The 14,283-nt window shown below is 39.2% G+C and overlaps 1 protein-coding gene across 14 annotated transcripts in view; it reads right to left on the bottom strand.

The window, feature by feature from the left end:
- CADPS (calcium dependent secretion activator) overlaps positions 1-14,283 on the bottom strand; it is a 487,588-nt gene that overhangs the window by 123,445 nt on the left and 349,860 nt on the right. For all 14 annotated transcript variants that reach the window (XM_033210318.1, XM_033210317.1, XM_033210316.1 and 11 more), the window contains one exon: positions 13,473-13,660. In XM_033210318.1, the coding sequence (XP_033066209.1) occupies positions 13,473-13,660 (188 nt within the window). The remainder of the gene's footprint in view (positions 1-13,472; positions 13,661-14,283) is intronic.

Raw genomic sequence — 14,283 nt, forward strand, 5'->3', positions numbered from 1 at the left:
TTGGCAAATGACAGCAATGTACCTCCTGTTACGGGTTAATCAGTCCGCTTTCCTTCTTTTTTGATAATAAAAACACCCTATTTGAAATACGAGAAAATTTCCTCTCCCCTGCTTTATAAAAAATACCCCCAAACAGTAAAATTCTGTTCAGTCCATTTCTTCATACTCTTCCAAGGAAAGGAAGAATGATAAACAACAGGTAGGTTGTCTTCAAATTCTCTGGCAAATCTCAAATGTTAATTTACAAAGTTTATTTAAACATTTTTTAAGAGACAGGGTCTTGTTCTGTTGTCCAGGCTGGGGTGCAGCAGTGTGATCATAGCTCACTGCAGCCTTGAACTCCTGGCCTCAAATGATTCTCCTGCCTCAGCCTCTTGAGTAGCTGGGATTATGGGTGCAAGTTACCATGCTTGACAACAACAACAAAATTTTTTTACATGAAATGTCCATGAATCTACAGTTAGATTATCAGGATGAATTTATTGGCCTCCACAAAACATATCATGGCATTTGTTTGTAACTTTTCATGTATATGTTACAATCTACAACTTCCTTAAGCTGTGGTTTTTAAATTTCTTTAACCAAAATTCAGCTTGTTAATGAACTGAACACACATTTGTTTATATAATTAGCATGTGCATGCACACACTGAACTGGGGGAAAAATGGAGCAATTTAAAGCATTTTGTTTCTTAGTGGGGAATTAACCTAGAGAAAAATGCTGTTAAATATAATTTTACAGTTCAGAAAGGGTTTACATATCACAGTAAAAAGCATGGAGACTGTTTAACATGAAGAGCCAGGATATGTGTGATCATTGTTAGGAGATAAATCTCTCTGAGAATAAAACCATTTATTCATTACCCTACAAGCCTTCTAAGGCAATTAGGCAATTAGAAGGCAGCTTTCTGCTTTGTGTCTGAGATGATAAAAACCGAACATTTAGTGTATGCTTGGCCTTCTCCGTCAATTCTCACTATAAAGGATATTATTACAAACCTAACATTGGATTATGTTTTTTCCTTTTGTTCTCATGATTCCCACTTGTAATTATTAAAAGTATCAGATAGCAGCTTCTGCTTCCCTGATAACCTCTCCTTGGACTACTTTCTGAACACCATTAATCTTGCTATTCCAATAAAAGTAAACAACTAAAAATTAGTGTTGTTGTCTCTTAAATTTGCTTCTTGATCACCCATGTCAGCGTGACCACTTTTATTTTAAATAAAACAAACTCACTTGACTAAGTCTGTAAGGTACAAGTACAGAGTTCACCCATAAAAGCAGGTGATAAAACAATTTGATGTCGAATGATTTTGACATAAAATGTAAATTTGTTTGTAACTGCCAGAATTGCTCTGAAATGGTATTGGTAACAGGTGATGCTGCTTTACCAAGTGAGGAAAAGACATGCAGGAATAGCAATTTGTCAAAGATCACAGGTTGTAACCAGGTCAGTTAAAAAGCAAAAAGATCCTCTTTTTTTGTTTGATTTCACTTCATTGTTTTTGAAAATTCTGTCAAACATCAATTTCTTGTTCACTGACCCCTATAATTCGGCAGTATTAACTATACAGGTTTGGATAGATCTCTATAGAGTTATTAACTGAAAAACTCAGGTTTCGTGCTTTGGAGAGCACTGTTTTTCCACAGAAGCAACAAGACACTTTTTCTAGAGCAGTGGTTCTCAAACTTGAGCGAGTCGCAGCATCACCTGGTGACAACCTGGATTGGTGGGTCCCCTGAAGTCGTTGATTCAGTAGAGCTGGGGTGGGGTTTGAGAACTTGTATTTCTAACAAGTTTTCTAGTGCTGCTAGTGCTGCTGGTTCGAGGACCACACTCTAAGAACCACTATTCTAGAGAAAAAAAAAATATTAGGTGGGTGGTTCTTCCAGTGTCAGAGAGACTTTTGATTCAGGGTTCCCGATTTCTCTTAGGTTGGAGTGGATTTGGAACCCAAGATATTCTGCAAGAGATACATGATATTATTTATGAATCCCTTCCAAAAGTGGCATTTGTATTGTTTACAAGGTGCCATTCCAAGTAGTGCTGGTTGCAAAATAAATAGTAGAACTATATTGGTATCTTTCAGACGCCATGCTTTTGTTTTGTCTTTCTGAAAATACTTGGGGGTGATTCTACAACTGTCATAAAACTAGCTCTGCATCTTTTTCCTTTCTCAATCCTAAATCACTTAAGGAGACACAAAGAGTGAAAGAAGAGGCGGGTGAAGCTGGATTTTAAACTGCGAGCTAGAAAATTCCAGGCCGATATGTGTCTCTACACAGAACACCTATCTAGAAGCCTGACTCTCTCACCCTCTCATGTCCTGACCGTGAATATTCTAGTCTTCTTGCTTTCAGGCTTCTTAGCATCCATTGCCACTTTCTAAGCCCTGGATTTGGAGGAGTGGCCTCAGCCACATTCTGACCACTCTCGTGTGAGGGTAAATCGAACTGCCCCTTCCCCTACTATTAATGCTGAAGGGCTTCCTAGAGGCCGGCTCCTCCGTTTCACAGTCACTCCATATTTAAGCTGGACTATGGCCTCAGTTCAGCTACCAGGACACTCTCCTCTGGAATCTTTACATTGAATAAATGATACAAGGCTAGAAGAAACAGATGGAATTTGCATGTTCCAGCAGCTGTGCCTTGACCAGACTGTCCTTACAGGTCAGTAGTTTTTGATCTCGTCTGTTTATTAGAATTGTGAACGGTCCCATCCTCAAAGCTCTATCTCTCTATCTCTCTATCTATCTATCTATCATCTATCTATCTATTTATCAATCAATCAATCAATCATCTATCAAGACAGGGTCTCATTCAGTCCAAGGTGGAGTGCAGTGGCGCAGTCTCGGTTCACTGCAGCATTGACATCTCAAGCTCAAGTAATCCTCCTACTGCAGCCTCCTGAGAGGCTGGGACTGCAGGAACATGCCACCACACCTGGCTAATTTTGTTTTTATTTTCTTCAGACACAAGGTCTCATTATGTTGCCCAGGCTGGTCTCTAACTCCTGGGCTCAAGCGATCTTCCCACCTCAGCCTTGCAAAATGCTGGCATTACAGGCATGAGCCACTGTGCCCAGCTTGACATTGGCATTTTTAAGGTTTCCCATGTTACTCTAACATATGGTAAGAACCATTGCGTCAGTCCTGCTTTCTACTCTTCCGTAGCTGACTTGATTCCAGCATTCCCTTCCCTGTCTTTGAGGCCCCCAGCATCATCCTAATAAACTCTCCTTTACTTAGATTATCCAGGGTTAGTTTTTGTTACTTATATTGAACTTGATGTAAGTTCATAAAGCACATATCCCTTCCTTCACAATGTTCCAAATTTTAATAGATGATGCCTTTGAACTTAGCTTTAGAAACCCATGCACACGTGTGCACACACACGCGAACATAGCCCCTGGTCTCTGGTTCCACCTAACTGCACACTGGCTAACAACTCACTTCTTGTATATCATGATCCCGCAAACTTGAGACAATATGCAGGTCAAGTGCAGTCATTTTTGGAGCTGTGCTGAAGACTGGAAGCTCTCCCACCTGCAGGCCATCACTGGAGCCAGAAATGGGTCTCTCCAGCCACAGCAGACTATATCGCATCTGACACGGCGGGCATCTCCGGAATCCACCTTTCAAGTTTTCGGCAAACCATTTTCTCACTGTCCTTCACAAAGTTGACATTTTCGGCAGCATGATAGGAAAGATGTCATGTCGGCTGCTCTTCAATTTCTTGTCACAGTGGTTAGCACCAGTTCTGTCATCTTCACTCTCCTCACAGTCTCCCATCTTGAGCCGTGTCACAAATAATAATATATCTAGAGTTGTATTTTTCTGTTTTTTTTTTTTTGTCAGATTGAAACTACCATAACCCAGCTGGCCATCCTTTGAGTGACTGCTTATGCAAATTATTGTCTTCTTCCCAAATGCTCCTGACCTGGAGCTTATTAATTAATATCGATTATAGGATTAATATAATTAAGTACTGAGCTTTTAATGTGAAACGTTTTAATATTTGAAATTAAGTGTGAACAGTGTAGTCAAAGAATTCAAGATTCAGTGTGTTTTGTGAAATGAATTTACCTCTTAGTGTCATTAAATTGTCACTACACACCCAGGTGAGCACACAGATTTTTAGCAGTTCATTATCTTGCTAGAATGGTTCTCCATATTATGTTAAAAGCTGGGCCACAAAACCTTCTTTTGAAAGGTAAGATGTCTCTTCAAGAGGGTCAGGATGCTAAATTAATTCAAAGCTTACAATGATCTATATGTTCTGATATTGCATCTATTTGGTGATTGAGGCAGAATCCAGGTGTAAAAAAAAAAGTGTATGAATTCAACAGAAGAGGAAAGAGTGTCTGGTCCACTGCTCTGCATACAACCAGCTTTCAGGCTCCAGTTACTACCAACAAGGGGTAAAACTCCAGCTGAAGAGGGAATATACTTTCATCTCCAAATGCAAATGTCCACATATGCTGGTGCAGGCACCGTAAACATGATATATTCTCTCTCTCCAAATGGATGCATGCCTGCAGACCGCATTATGGATCCATGAAAATGTCCTTAAACAAGCATGATAACTGAATCCTACTTGCTACGAAATTGTTCCAGCCCAGAAACACGAGAGCTTAAAGGGACAGAGAGGGACAGAATATCTTAGTAGATGTTCTTTGCAGTGCTCGCTGAATAGGACACTTAGACCAAACATCCTCATTTAATTTCTGACTTAAAAAGAAAAAGACTTCTCCTAGAAACTAACTCTTTATTACTTCTAGTTTTAGAATGATACCTTCGAATTTAATCCTTGCATGGAACGTTTTCCTTTGTCTCTTTCAAGTGATTAATAACCACAAATTCAAGATAGCACCAAAGCATTATCTTCTCAAAAGGAGATATCCCTGCTTGCTCATGTATATGGTTTGTACAATCCTATGTTAATTATAAATTATAATTAGGGCTCTCACATCCCATAGTTACTGCTTCATTATGAAAGCCAGCCTCACCCCTTCCTCTCCTTTCCTTCCAGTGCATGCCCTTTTCTAATTATGCCCTGATGCCCTGGGGCTCAGACATGCTGCTAAAACAAATATATCAAAGTGTTTGTATCACAAAGAATAAGATAGGAAGCAACAATAAGCAATTTCTACAATATTACAAGTGTGCATTGTAGCTTCTTGGGGCTATTATTTAATTTCAAAACCAGGCTTGGAAGGGGCAAAAATATACCAGTGAGGACTGTCTTGACTTATTTATAGTTCTTCTAAATATGTGGTTATAACTCAACAGTATCAGAAGGTGTCATTAATTCTATTAAAGGATGAAAGTAGTTGAGAAGTCTCTCTCTACTGAACAATCACAAAGAATATGGATGCTATGGGCACAAGGACATTAGTCAAAGTGGCTCAGGCTCAGTCCAGGTATTGAATGAAGCAAGAACACAACAGATGATTACAGAAATTGTATAAAATGCAGGAAAGCATGCATTTTACCCCCAAGAGGACCAATTTAAAAAACTGGCACCACATAGATTTTTCCTGTTGAGGAATAAGAGATGTGTTTCTTTATTTCTAGACAAATGTAGACAATTTATCTTTAGATTCCATTCTGAAGACATTATATACACAATTCTGAGTGGTCAGACCAGTAGTATGTGTGACTTTTTGATATCACATCCACTCTAAAAGGGGTGTGACATCTGAAAATATGTTTTTGTACCAGTTAATTCAATGACCATGGGATAAAGACACATTGTTGGAATTTTAAAAGGAAAAAAACCACATTATTTGATGGTTTGTTATGGGCCAGAAAGATTGTACCAATGGAAGAGGTAATTTAGCATATTTCACAAGATTTCTTGTCTTGATAGGAAAATCTGCTGTTCTCACGGGGAAAGTCAGGAAGAGAGTCACATGGGTTAAAAGGAGAAAAGGTCCAAAGAGAATTTCTCCTTGGACATCTGGGATGCCTACTTATACTTGAAATTTGTTTGAAAATTTTTCCCACTTTCTCTTCCAAGTACTTCCTATTAAGTAAAGCTGACTCCTTAGAATTCAGAGAGCATGACTCAGCCATGTGCAAGGCCTTGCTCAGAATTGGAAGGCCAGCTAGCGACATGCTCATGTTCACAAGTACAATAATCCTTGTGGTCAGTGTGTAACACGAGACCAAGAATGTGGGGGTGTTTGTTATACTGCATCCATGCCTGCCTGCTATATAAAGTGCTATATGCAGAGGTCAGTAAAACCGAGATATCCCCACTACACAGTTTTTGCCCTTTATCTTTGTGGGAAGAAGAGCTGAGAAGCACCAGACATAATGTCGTTGTGTGTGTGTGTGTGTGTGTGTGTGCACGGGTATGAGAAAGAGAGAGGAGGGAGTTAGAGTGAAAGAAAAAAATGTGTTACTCATTTACTACTAGGAAGGCATTCAACAAAAAGAAATAAAAGGAACCATTATGTGATATGGATTAAAAGGACCACCCAACATTGGAGGCAAGGGCACAGTCAATAAGGCAATCATTGTGGTCCAGGGGAGAGAACATAGAGACCTAAACTATGGTAGTGACATTGAAGAGAGGAAGAAATGGATGTACTTGAGAGATACTTAAGGGCATTGTCAGGATATAGAAATTGAATTGTTGTGACATATTAGGGAGAAAGAGAAGTCAAGGATGGCTCTTGAGGTTCTATCTTGGGCAACTGGGAGGATGAAACCACTTACTTAAGAATCCTGGCAGAGTAACAGGAGAAAAGTGAGTTCCATTCAATTGTTTGGTTACTCAAATCTTAACCTACAAGGGATCATGTGGTCTCTGAACATGGGCAGCACCTTGGCTCCAAATACACCTCCTAAAAGAAATCTTTAGAGCACACTTTCAGAGATTTTTAAGATTCATGCCATCTTACATCTGCTTTACTCATTAATCTATGCAGCTTACTTTGGATTGGGGCGGTTGGCATTATAGATTTGTTAATTGCTGATACAATGTACTTTCTACACAGGCCATATGTGAAGAGCAGCACTGGCATTCAAGAAATGTTAAATAATAATGTAAATGAGAAAAATTTCCAATCCCAATAATAAAGGGATCCAAGGAACATTGACGCAACTTGCAATCATCAGAGCTGTTTGATTGCCTTGTCACTGTGGGATAGTGACCAAAGTGATGCTAATCTAAATGTCATCTAGAAAGAATACTAAAAATATTATGGTGAGAATTAAGTACTGCAACCTTAGAAGCTGATTTAAAAATTAGAAGATGTAGCAATTTACATCTGTGGATTTTATGATCGCCAAATGCAACCAGCTGAACATACTCACATTTTCCTTTTTCTTCCGTCTCTCTTTTCAGAAAATGGGTTCAGTTTTAAAGAGTTAGTTCGAACTAATGTTCCCTCAATCAGTGGGTCTCAAACTTTGCTTCATATTTGAATTACTTGAGATTTTTAACTCATGATGTTTGGGCCACTTTCTAGATTAATTAGAATCTCTGCAGGTGGAGCTCAGACATTAGCATTTTTAGCCTCTCCAAGTGATTCTAGTGGGCAGCCTAGTTTGACAACCAAAATTCTAAATATGTGTGATCTAAAGACCTAATGCTTTAGAATCATGGCCGAGAGGGGTTATTAAAAGTGCAGATTCCCAGCTCCATTTAAGACTTGCCAAAAGAAATTATTTGAGGATGGGACCTAGTACTCTGCATTTTATCAAATTCCCTCATGATTTATGTGCACACTGAAGTGTGAGAACCACTGTACAAACTGAAAATCAGTGATGGTACCTGTTATGCTTTTAGACATAGGGTAAGTCTTGTGTAAAAGAAACAACAAATCCATGTAACAGAAAAATTCAGCTCATCACCAGGGAGTTTGGTTTAAAACAGGGTTTCTTGACCTTGGCTCTATTCACATTTTTGGCTTTGTTTTCAGGAGTCTCTCCTGCACATTATAGGATGTTTAATAATATCCCTAGCCTCTACTTACTAGATGAAAACAGTACCAGATGTAGCAATCAAAAATATCTCCAGATATTGCCAAATGTCCTGTGTGTGTGTGTGTGTGGGGGGGGGGGGTTACCCCTAGTAATTCTAAAAAATGCCAAACATGTGGATGGTTCCATATATCCCAGTGTTTGAAATTATGAACAGCAAACATCTTCCTGATTGACCAGATGTGTCTATTCTTGACTGCAGTAACTGTGATTCACAGAACATAGTTTTTCATAGAGATGGTGCACAAGCTTCCAGAACAGATGGGAGAAACTTGGTCACTGCCACCTCAGTGGTCATTAATGATTTCCAGCTGCAGCAGGGCAAGGTTCTTCCTCTGTCTGTGGAAGTGCTGAGTTAATAATAAGTAAAAAACATCTTTTTACCTAATTTGAATCTGGTTGTGAGATCTCAGTGAGAATGGGCTCTATTCAGTTAAAGGCAGTTAAAGGGCCATTGCTTTCACGAGTCATGAATTCCCTTTTTTTTTTTTTTTTTTGAGATGGAGTCTTGCTCAGTCCCTCAGGCTGGAGTGGAGTGGTGCGATCTCAGCTCACTGCAAGCTCCGCCTCCCGGGTTCATGCCATTCTCCTGCCTCTGCCTCCAAAGTAGCTGGGACTACAGGCACCCGCCACCATGTCCGGCTACTTTTTTTTTGTATTTTTAGTAGAGACGGGGTTTCACCATGTTAGCTAGGATGGTCTCGATCTCCTGACCTCGTGATCCACCTGCCTTGGTCTCCCAAAGTGCTGGGATTACAGGCATGAGCCACTGCGCCCGGCCATTAATTCCTTTTAAATCTGGAACAAAGAATAGATAATATCTCCACAACCAAATGCTGGTCATGCTGGTGAAAGGTTTGGAATGTGGTTTCCCCAATCCCAAAGGCGATTAATTAGTGTTCAAAGGAGACTCTCCCCTTAGGTGGTATAAAAATCCAGATAAACTCTGGTTTTCTCCACAGAGCTAAAATCTCCAGGTAGGCCATGTTAATTCTGGCCATCTTCAGGCTTCTCTTTAATTCAGATGACTGCTGTAGCATCTCACCTGGAAATGTTGAAACAAATATCAAATGGCTGGATTTGGCATCTCACATCATATACAAGAGCTAATCTTGGACAGGTGGGAAGGTAGAGTGGTTACAAATGCAAGCGCCAAAGTCAGAATCCCTGTTTGAATCAGGCTCAGACAGCTATTTGTTATGAGCTTCAGGCAAGTGGCTGAATTTATGTGAGCTTCAAGCTCTCATCTATTGGGTGATGGTAATAATGATACTTATCTCATATGAATGTAATGAGGATAAAATGAGATAACATATATCAACAGCACTTCACTTAGTGCCTGGAATATAGCAAGTAATTATTAAATGGTAGTGATTATCCTTATTTTAATTAAACTTTATTTATGATTGCTTAAATTGCACCTTTGAAAACACTTTTATTTACGAAACCTGACGATGGACTATTTCATTTGTTATTGTAATCCATAGAAGATAATTTTAGAGGTTAAAGGGATATTTCAGATACGATGATTCGGTCTGCTCATTTTACAGAAATGAGAAAACTGAGGCACAGAAACAGGATCTGATACTCCCAGATTTATGCAGAATAGGCTCTAACATTCAGGTCTTCAGCATATAAGTACAGTCCTGATGTAGTGCGAAAGGAAAGAGCTTTGGACTTAGAACATCTAGGTTTGCTACTTAAATTTACAGATGTTTGAGTTTATCATCATCTGCAAAATGGATATAAAAATAGCTAATCTGAACATTTTACAGCAAATGTCTGAAAGCACTTTGTAAACTGTAGAATGTTACACAACTGCTACTTAACATTATGATATCTTCTTTATTAAAAAAAGACAGTGCAAACACAGATTCTGAAACACACAGATAAGCCTCAATAGGACCAGTCAAGATTATTTTGGTTAGCTTTTCGTGGCCTAAGAAATAGATCAGGTTCAAGCAAGTGTGCCTTTTAACAGTGGCCATTTGTTCTCTGCTCCCCTTGGATGTTGAGCCTTCCAAAAGCAGCACCTTGGACAGCAGCCAGGAAGGCTTCCTCTCTGAAGGCTTGTCATTGTGTCAGACCTGACCTTCAGGCACCTACAATATTCTGCAAGCACTTTCTTCCTAATTGCAAGTTACTGTTGCCTTGCGATCTAACTTTTACAATGAAACACAAACCAAAACTGCATTTCACCTCTATCCTTAAATATTGTGGTGAAGGAGATGGATGGCCACATGGAATCAGGGTTTTCTTTGACTTTCCCTGTTGGACCCGCATATAGTGACTGACAGCCTGCCACATTCTCTAGAAAGCAAAAGTTTGCATTTTCATTTGGCCTGTCAACAAGTGAACTGTATACATTTCAGGACTTAGAAATATTCAGTGAATAAATTTATAATGATGAAGCATACAGCATACACGCTTTAGAATTTTGGGTAGCTTGACAATGCCAGGATCAGAGTCATCAGTTCTAAAACTACAACAGAAAACTTTAAATCGTCAGTGTTAATTTTGGGTGAGGGTATAAAAAGTGAAGAAGGACACAGAATAAAATTGGAAATAATTAGCAAACCTAGTTTAAAAGGGAAAAAAGTTCACCAATTTGCTAATTTATAAACCCACAAAGAAAGGACATAGGAAATAGGACAGGATAAACAAAATTTTTGAACTTAAAAGTGCCTTAAAGATGACCTCAGTATATAAGTGATTCTACTGAGAAGCATTAATTTGGTAATAGAACTTATCTTGTGCCATTATTATAAATCATTATTTGAGATAAATTTCTTTTTATGAGATGAATGTAGAACTAATGGGTATTTGCTGAAAATGATAGCACTACTATAAATGCATAGGCCTATCTTATGTCAATCCATTTATTTTGCTCCTTAAACATAATTTCAAAATGATAAAGCACGGGTTGCTTATTATGAATGACTTGGTAAGGTACCAGGCCTCTAACTGGATGCCACTAAAAAGGCAATCTGACTTACAATTCTGTTTACATATTGCTCAATTAGTCTTTTCAATATAAACATATTTTAAAAGTTGCTGAACACCTGACTCAAATTTAGTCCCAATACATGGTATTTTTGCCCATTGCTAGAATTTTTTTTTTAAATTGCACCTTTGAAAATGCTTAAAGAAAGAGAGACTTTAGGAATACTCAAAGCTTGCAAAAGTGGAAGTGATGGCATGGATGGAGGCTTGGGGAAAGGGTAAAGATATCACAAACACAAGCCAACACACACGTAACTTCTTACCTTTTCGGCTCTTGATTTGCCTGGGTTTTGGAATCTTTTCTTTTTTTGGATTCCTTTTTGGTATCTTTTTTAGCCTCTGGTTCAGGTGGGGAGGGAGTTTTGCTCCCTTCAGGGTCTGCATTTGGTGGCAGCCCACTAAGGTACACATGCATTTGTTGACTTTGGAGAGGGGGTGGTTGCATGAGGCATGCACAGAGTGTGGCCAGCCATAGGAGAATCAAGAGCACGTGCACATGCACAAACAAAAGAAAGAAAAAGAGGGGTGCATGAAAAAGCAGGCGCAAATGCATTCAAACTAAAATAATAAGAAAAAAAATGCAAACTTGCATAAGGAAAATCAGAACTGAAAAGAAAATAAGATATCCAAAACTGTTTCCATGACAAGATGTATAAACCTAACTGTGAATCAAGTGGCAGTCTTACAATATGAAATCCAGACAATGTGTATCATAATTCATGATGATGTTTACCAGGGAGTTTACAAAAACACTTCATTATTTTATAACACTTTCTTATTCAGTAACATATGTAGAATACAGTGTGACAACCCAGAGAATATAATGCAACTTCTCTCTCTCTCTCTCTTTAAAAAATTCAGTCCAAGAGGCTGTAACAGATAGTCATCAAAGTGTACATATTTATAAAAAGCAGAATTATGCATAGATACCCCCCAGGTATCAGAGTTTTCATGAGTATCTTTTATGCAAATAAAAGGTCACGTGCTGGGCTAGCAAACCTTATAACAATGGGAGGTGATGATAACCTTGTTGCCTGTTAAATATTCAAACCTACAATGCTATTGTTATCTAGCTCTAAATGTTGAAGTTGCATTTCATAAAAATACACCAGTGCTAGAAGGAGGAAAAGCACAGAAAAAATCCTACAGAGATTTTAGTTGCATAGCTTGGAAAGATGAAGATGACTGACACAGTTCTGATTTAAAATAAATGTAGTCAATTTTGGATTCTCCCACATGTGGATTTCTCCAGAGCAGCGACTTTTGCATCTGAGGCTGGGTTTCTGAAGCCACCTAGTGTTTCCTGGGTGTGGCTTCACTGGCTGTTGGTTGGGGAGCTTTGGGATAATATAGGCTTGTCTTTATACTAATGCAAGGCTACATACATTGAGATAGTAAACTGGCTGTGGCAGTGTGGAAATTTATTCCATGTCTCCAGAGCCAAATGGCAATGTTCTTAAATTATTTGCTGCTTTGCATTATTCAGAACATGGATCTTTTCCTCCAGCAGCTGGGCAAGGTCTAAAGAAAGAGAGTACTTAGTACAGAGTCAGGAGACTTGAGGTTCTGGGCTTGTATATAAAACCTACAAAATGAGGGGGTTGATTAGACTGTGATCTCAAAAGTTCTTCCAGGCTCTATGGCTAAATTAAAAGTGCTATCATCATCTTTGCCTTCCAGCTTCACCTAGCTTGCTTCAGCTCTGGAAATGTACTTGGCTTCCTCCTTCTGCAGGACATTTGTACATGCTGTTCCTTTTGCCTGGAACCACTCAACTCCTACACATGCTTTAGTTCTCAGCTCCAGCATCACTTCCTCAGGGAGGTCCTCCTTGCCATCTTGCCATTCCATCTGAGTCATGTTTCTTTATTAAATTTTGTCATGGAATTTTATTCCCTTTCCTCAGAGTCAGAGTACCAATCTGAATGTAACTCTGCCCTTGTTTGATGTCTGGCTTTTACTCACCACACATACTAAAGGTGTATCAGAGTGACTGACACTAAGGACATAATCATTAAGCAATTATGAAATAAATAACAAAAACAAAGGCAAATATTTATTGTTTTTGCCATGTTTCAGGCACTGTATTGAGCCCTTTATATGTACTTGCTTTCTCTCAACAATCCCAGGGGTATACAATCATCCCATTTTACAGATGAGAAAACCGTGGCACAAAGGGTTTAATTACCAACCAAGTTATTGCTAGTAAATGGAAGAACTACGATTTGAACCTAGATTGGTCTAACTTCCGAGCTTGCCCTAGAAAGCCCTGCTTGCAATTTATTTTAAGTTTCTTGAAAGGAGAAGAAAGTTAGTGCCCTCTGTGTGTGTGTGTGTGTGTGTGTGTGTGTGTACATGTGCACATACTACTGAAGGAATGAGGACAGGCAGATCCTAAAAGCAAGACTAGCCATAAAACATTGCCAGTGCCATTTCTTAAGGATCACCTCTAGACACACAAACACACACTTACCTGTTCCCATGGACATGGGATGCACAGAAGGCAAAGCTGTAGTGAAGAAGGGTGGGGTCGATCATGGCGCCATTTTCTGCCCGTTCAAGCAAGTCTCTGAGGTAGCAGAGATGTCGGTGACACCCTCGGACTCCATTTCGGGCGCAATACTCGTCTAGTACAAACACCTGGCCAGGACTGAACCAGCCCTATATAAAGAATAAAGGAGAGACTTTCTTTTAAATACAGGTTGTTTTCTGGAGAGCTGCTAGAGTTGGGAGTGGCTAGAGAAGGGGACTGAAAAATAGCCCGAGCTAACACTCCTTGATTGCCTATTATGTGCCAGCCACTATGCACAGCACATTGTGGTTTAGTCCTCATAATGGACCTACGAGGTACATTCTGTTATCCCTGTTGTCAAGATGGAAAGATTGAGTTCAGGAGGGCATAAAATTTCCTAGTGAGTGATGGAGCTGGATTAGCAGACAGCTTGGTTCCAGAAACAGAGTCTCACCTACTGCTCAAACACTGAACCACACACATTAAAGGAGTATTGGGGTGGGAATGTGGCAAAGTCATGGTTACTGGTAAGAGGAAATCATAACATTAATGTTCTACATTGATATAGAGCTTTACACTTAACAGAGAACTTTCCGTTGAGCCCTATAGCAACTCTGTAAGGTAGACAGAGAAGGTTTATTTTATAGACAAGAAAATGGAAACCCTGGTGGTTAAGTGACTCACAAAGATAATACAAAACAGAGGCAGGACTCAAATCCAGCTCTGTCTTATTCCAAGTCTTCTTGTTTTCTCTACTCTAGAGCATGAAGAA

This window comes from Trachypithecus francoisi, unplaced genomic scaffold (assembly GCF_009764315.1).
Source record: "Trachypithecus francoisi isolate TF-2019V2 unplaced genomic scaffold, Tfra_2.0 Lachesis_group0, whole genome shotgun sequence".
NCBI lineage: Eukaryota > Metazoa > Chordata > Mammalia > Primates > Cercopithecidae > Trachypithecus > Trachypithecus francoisi.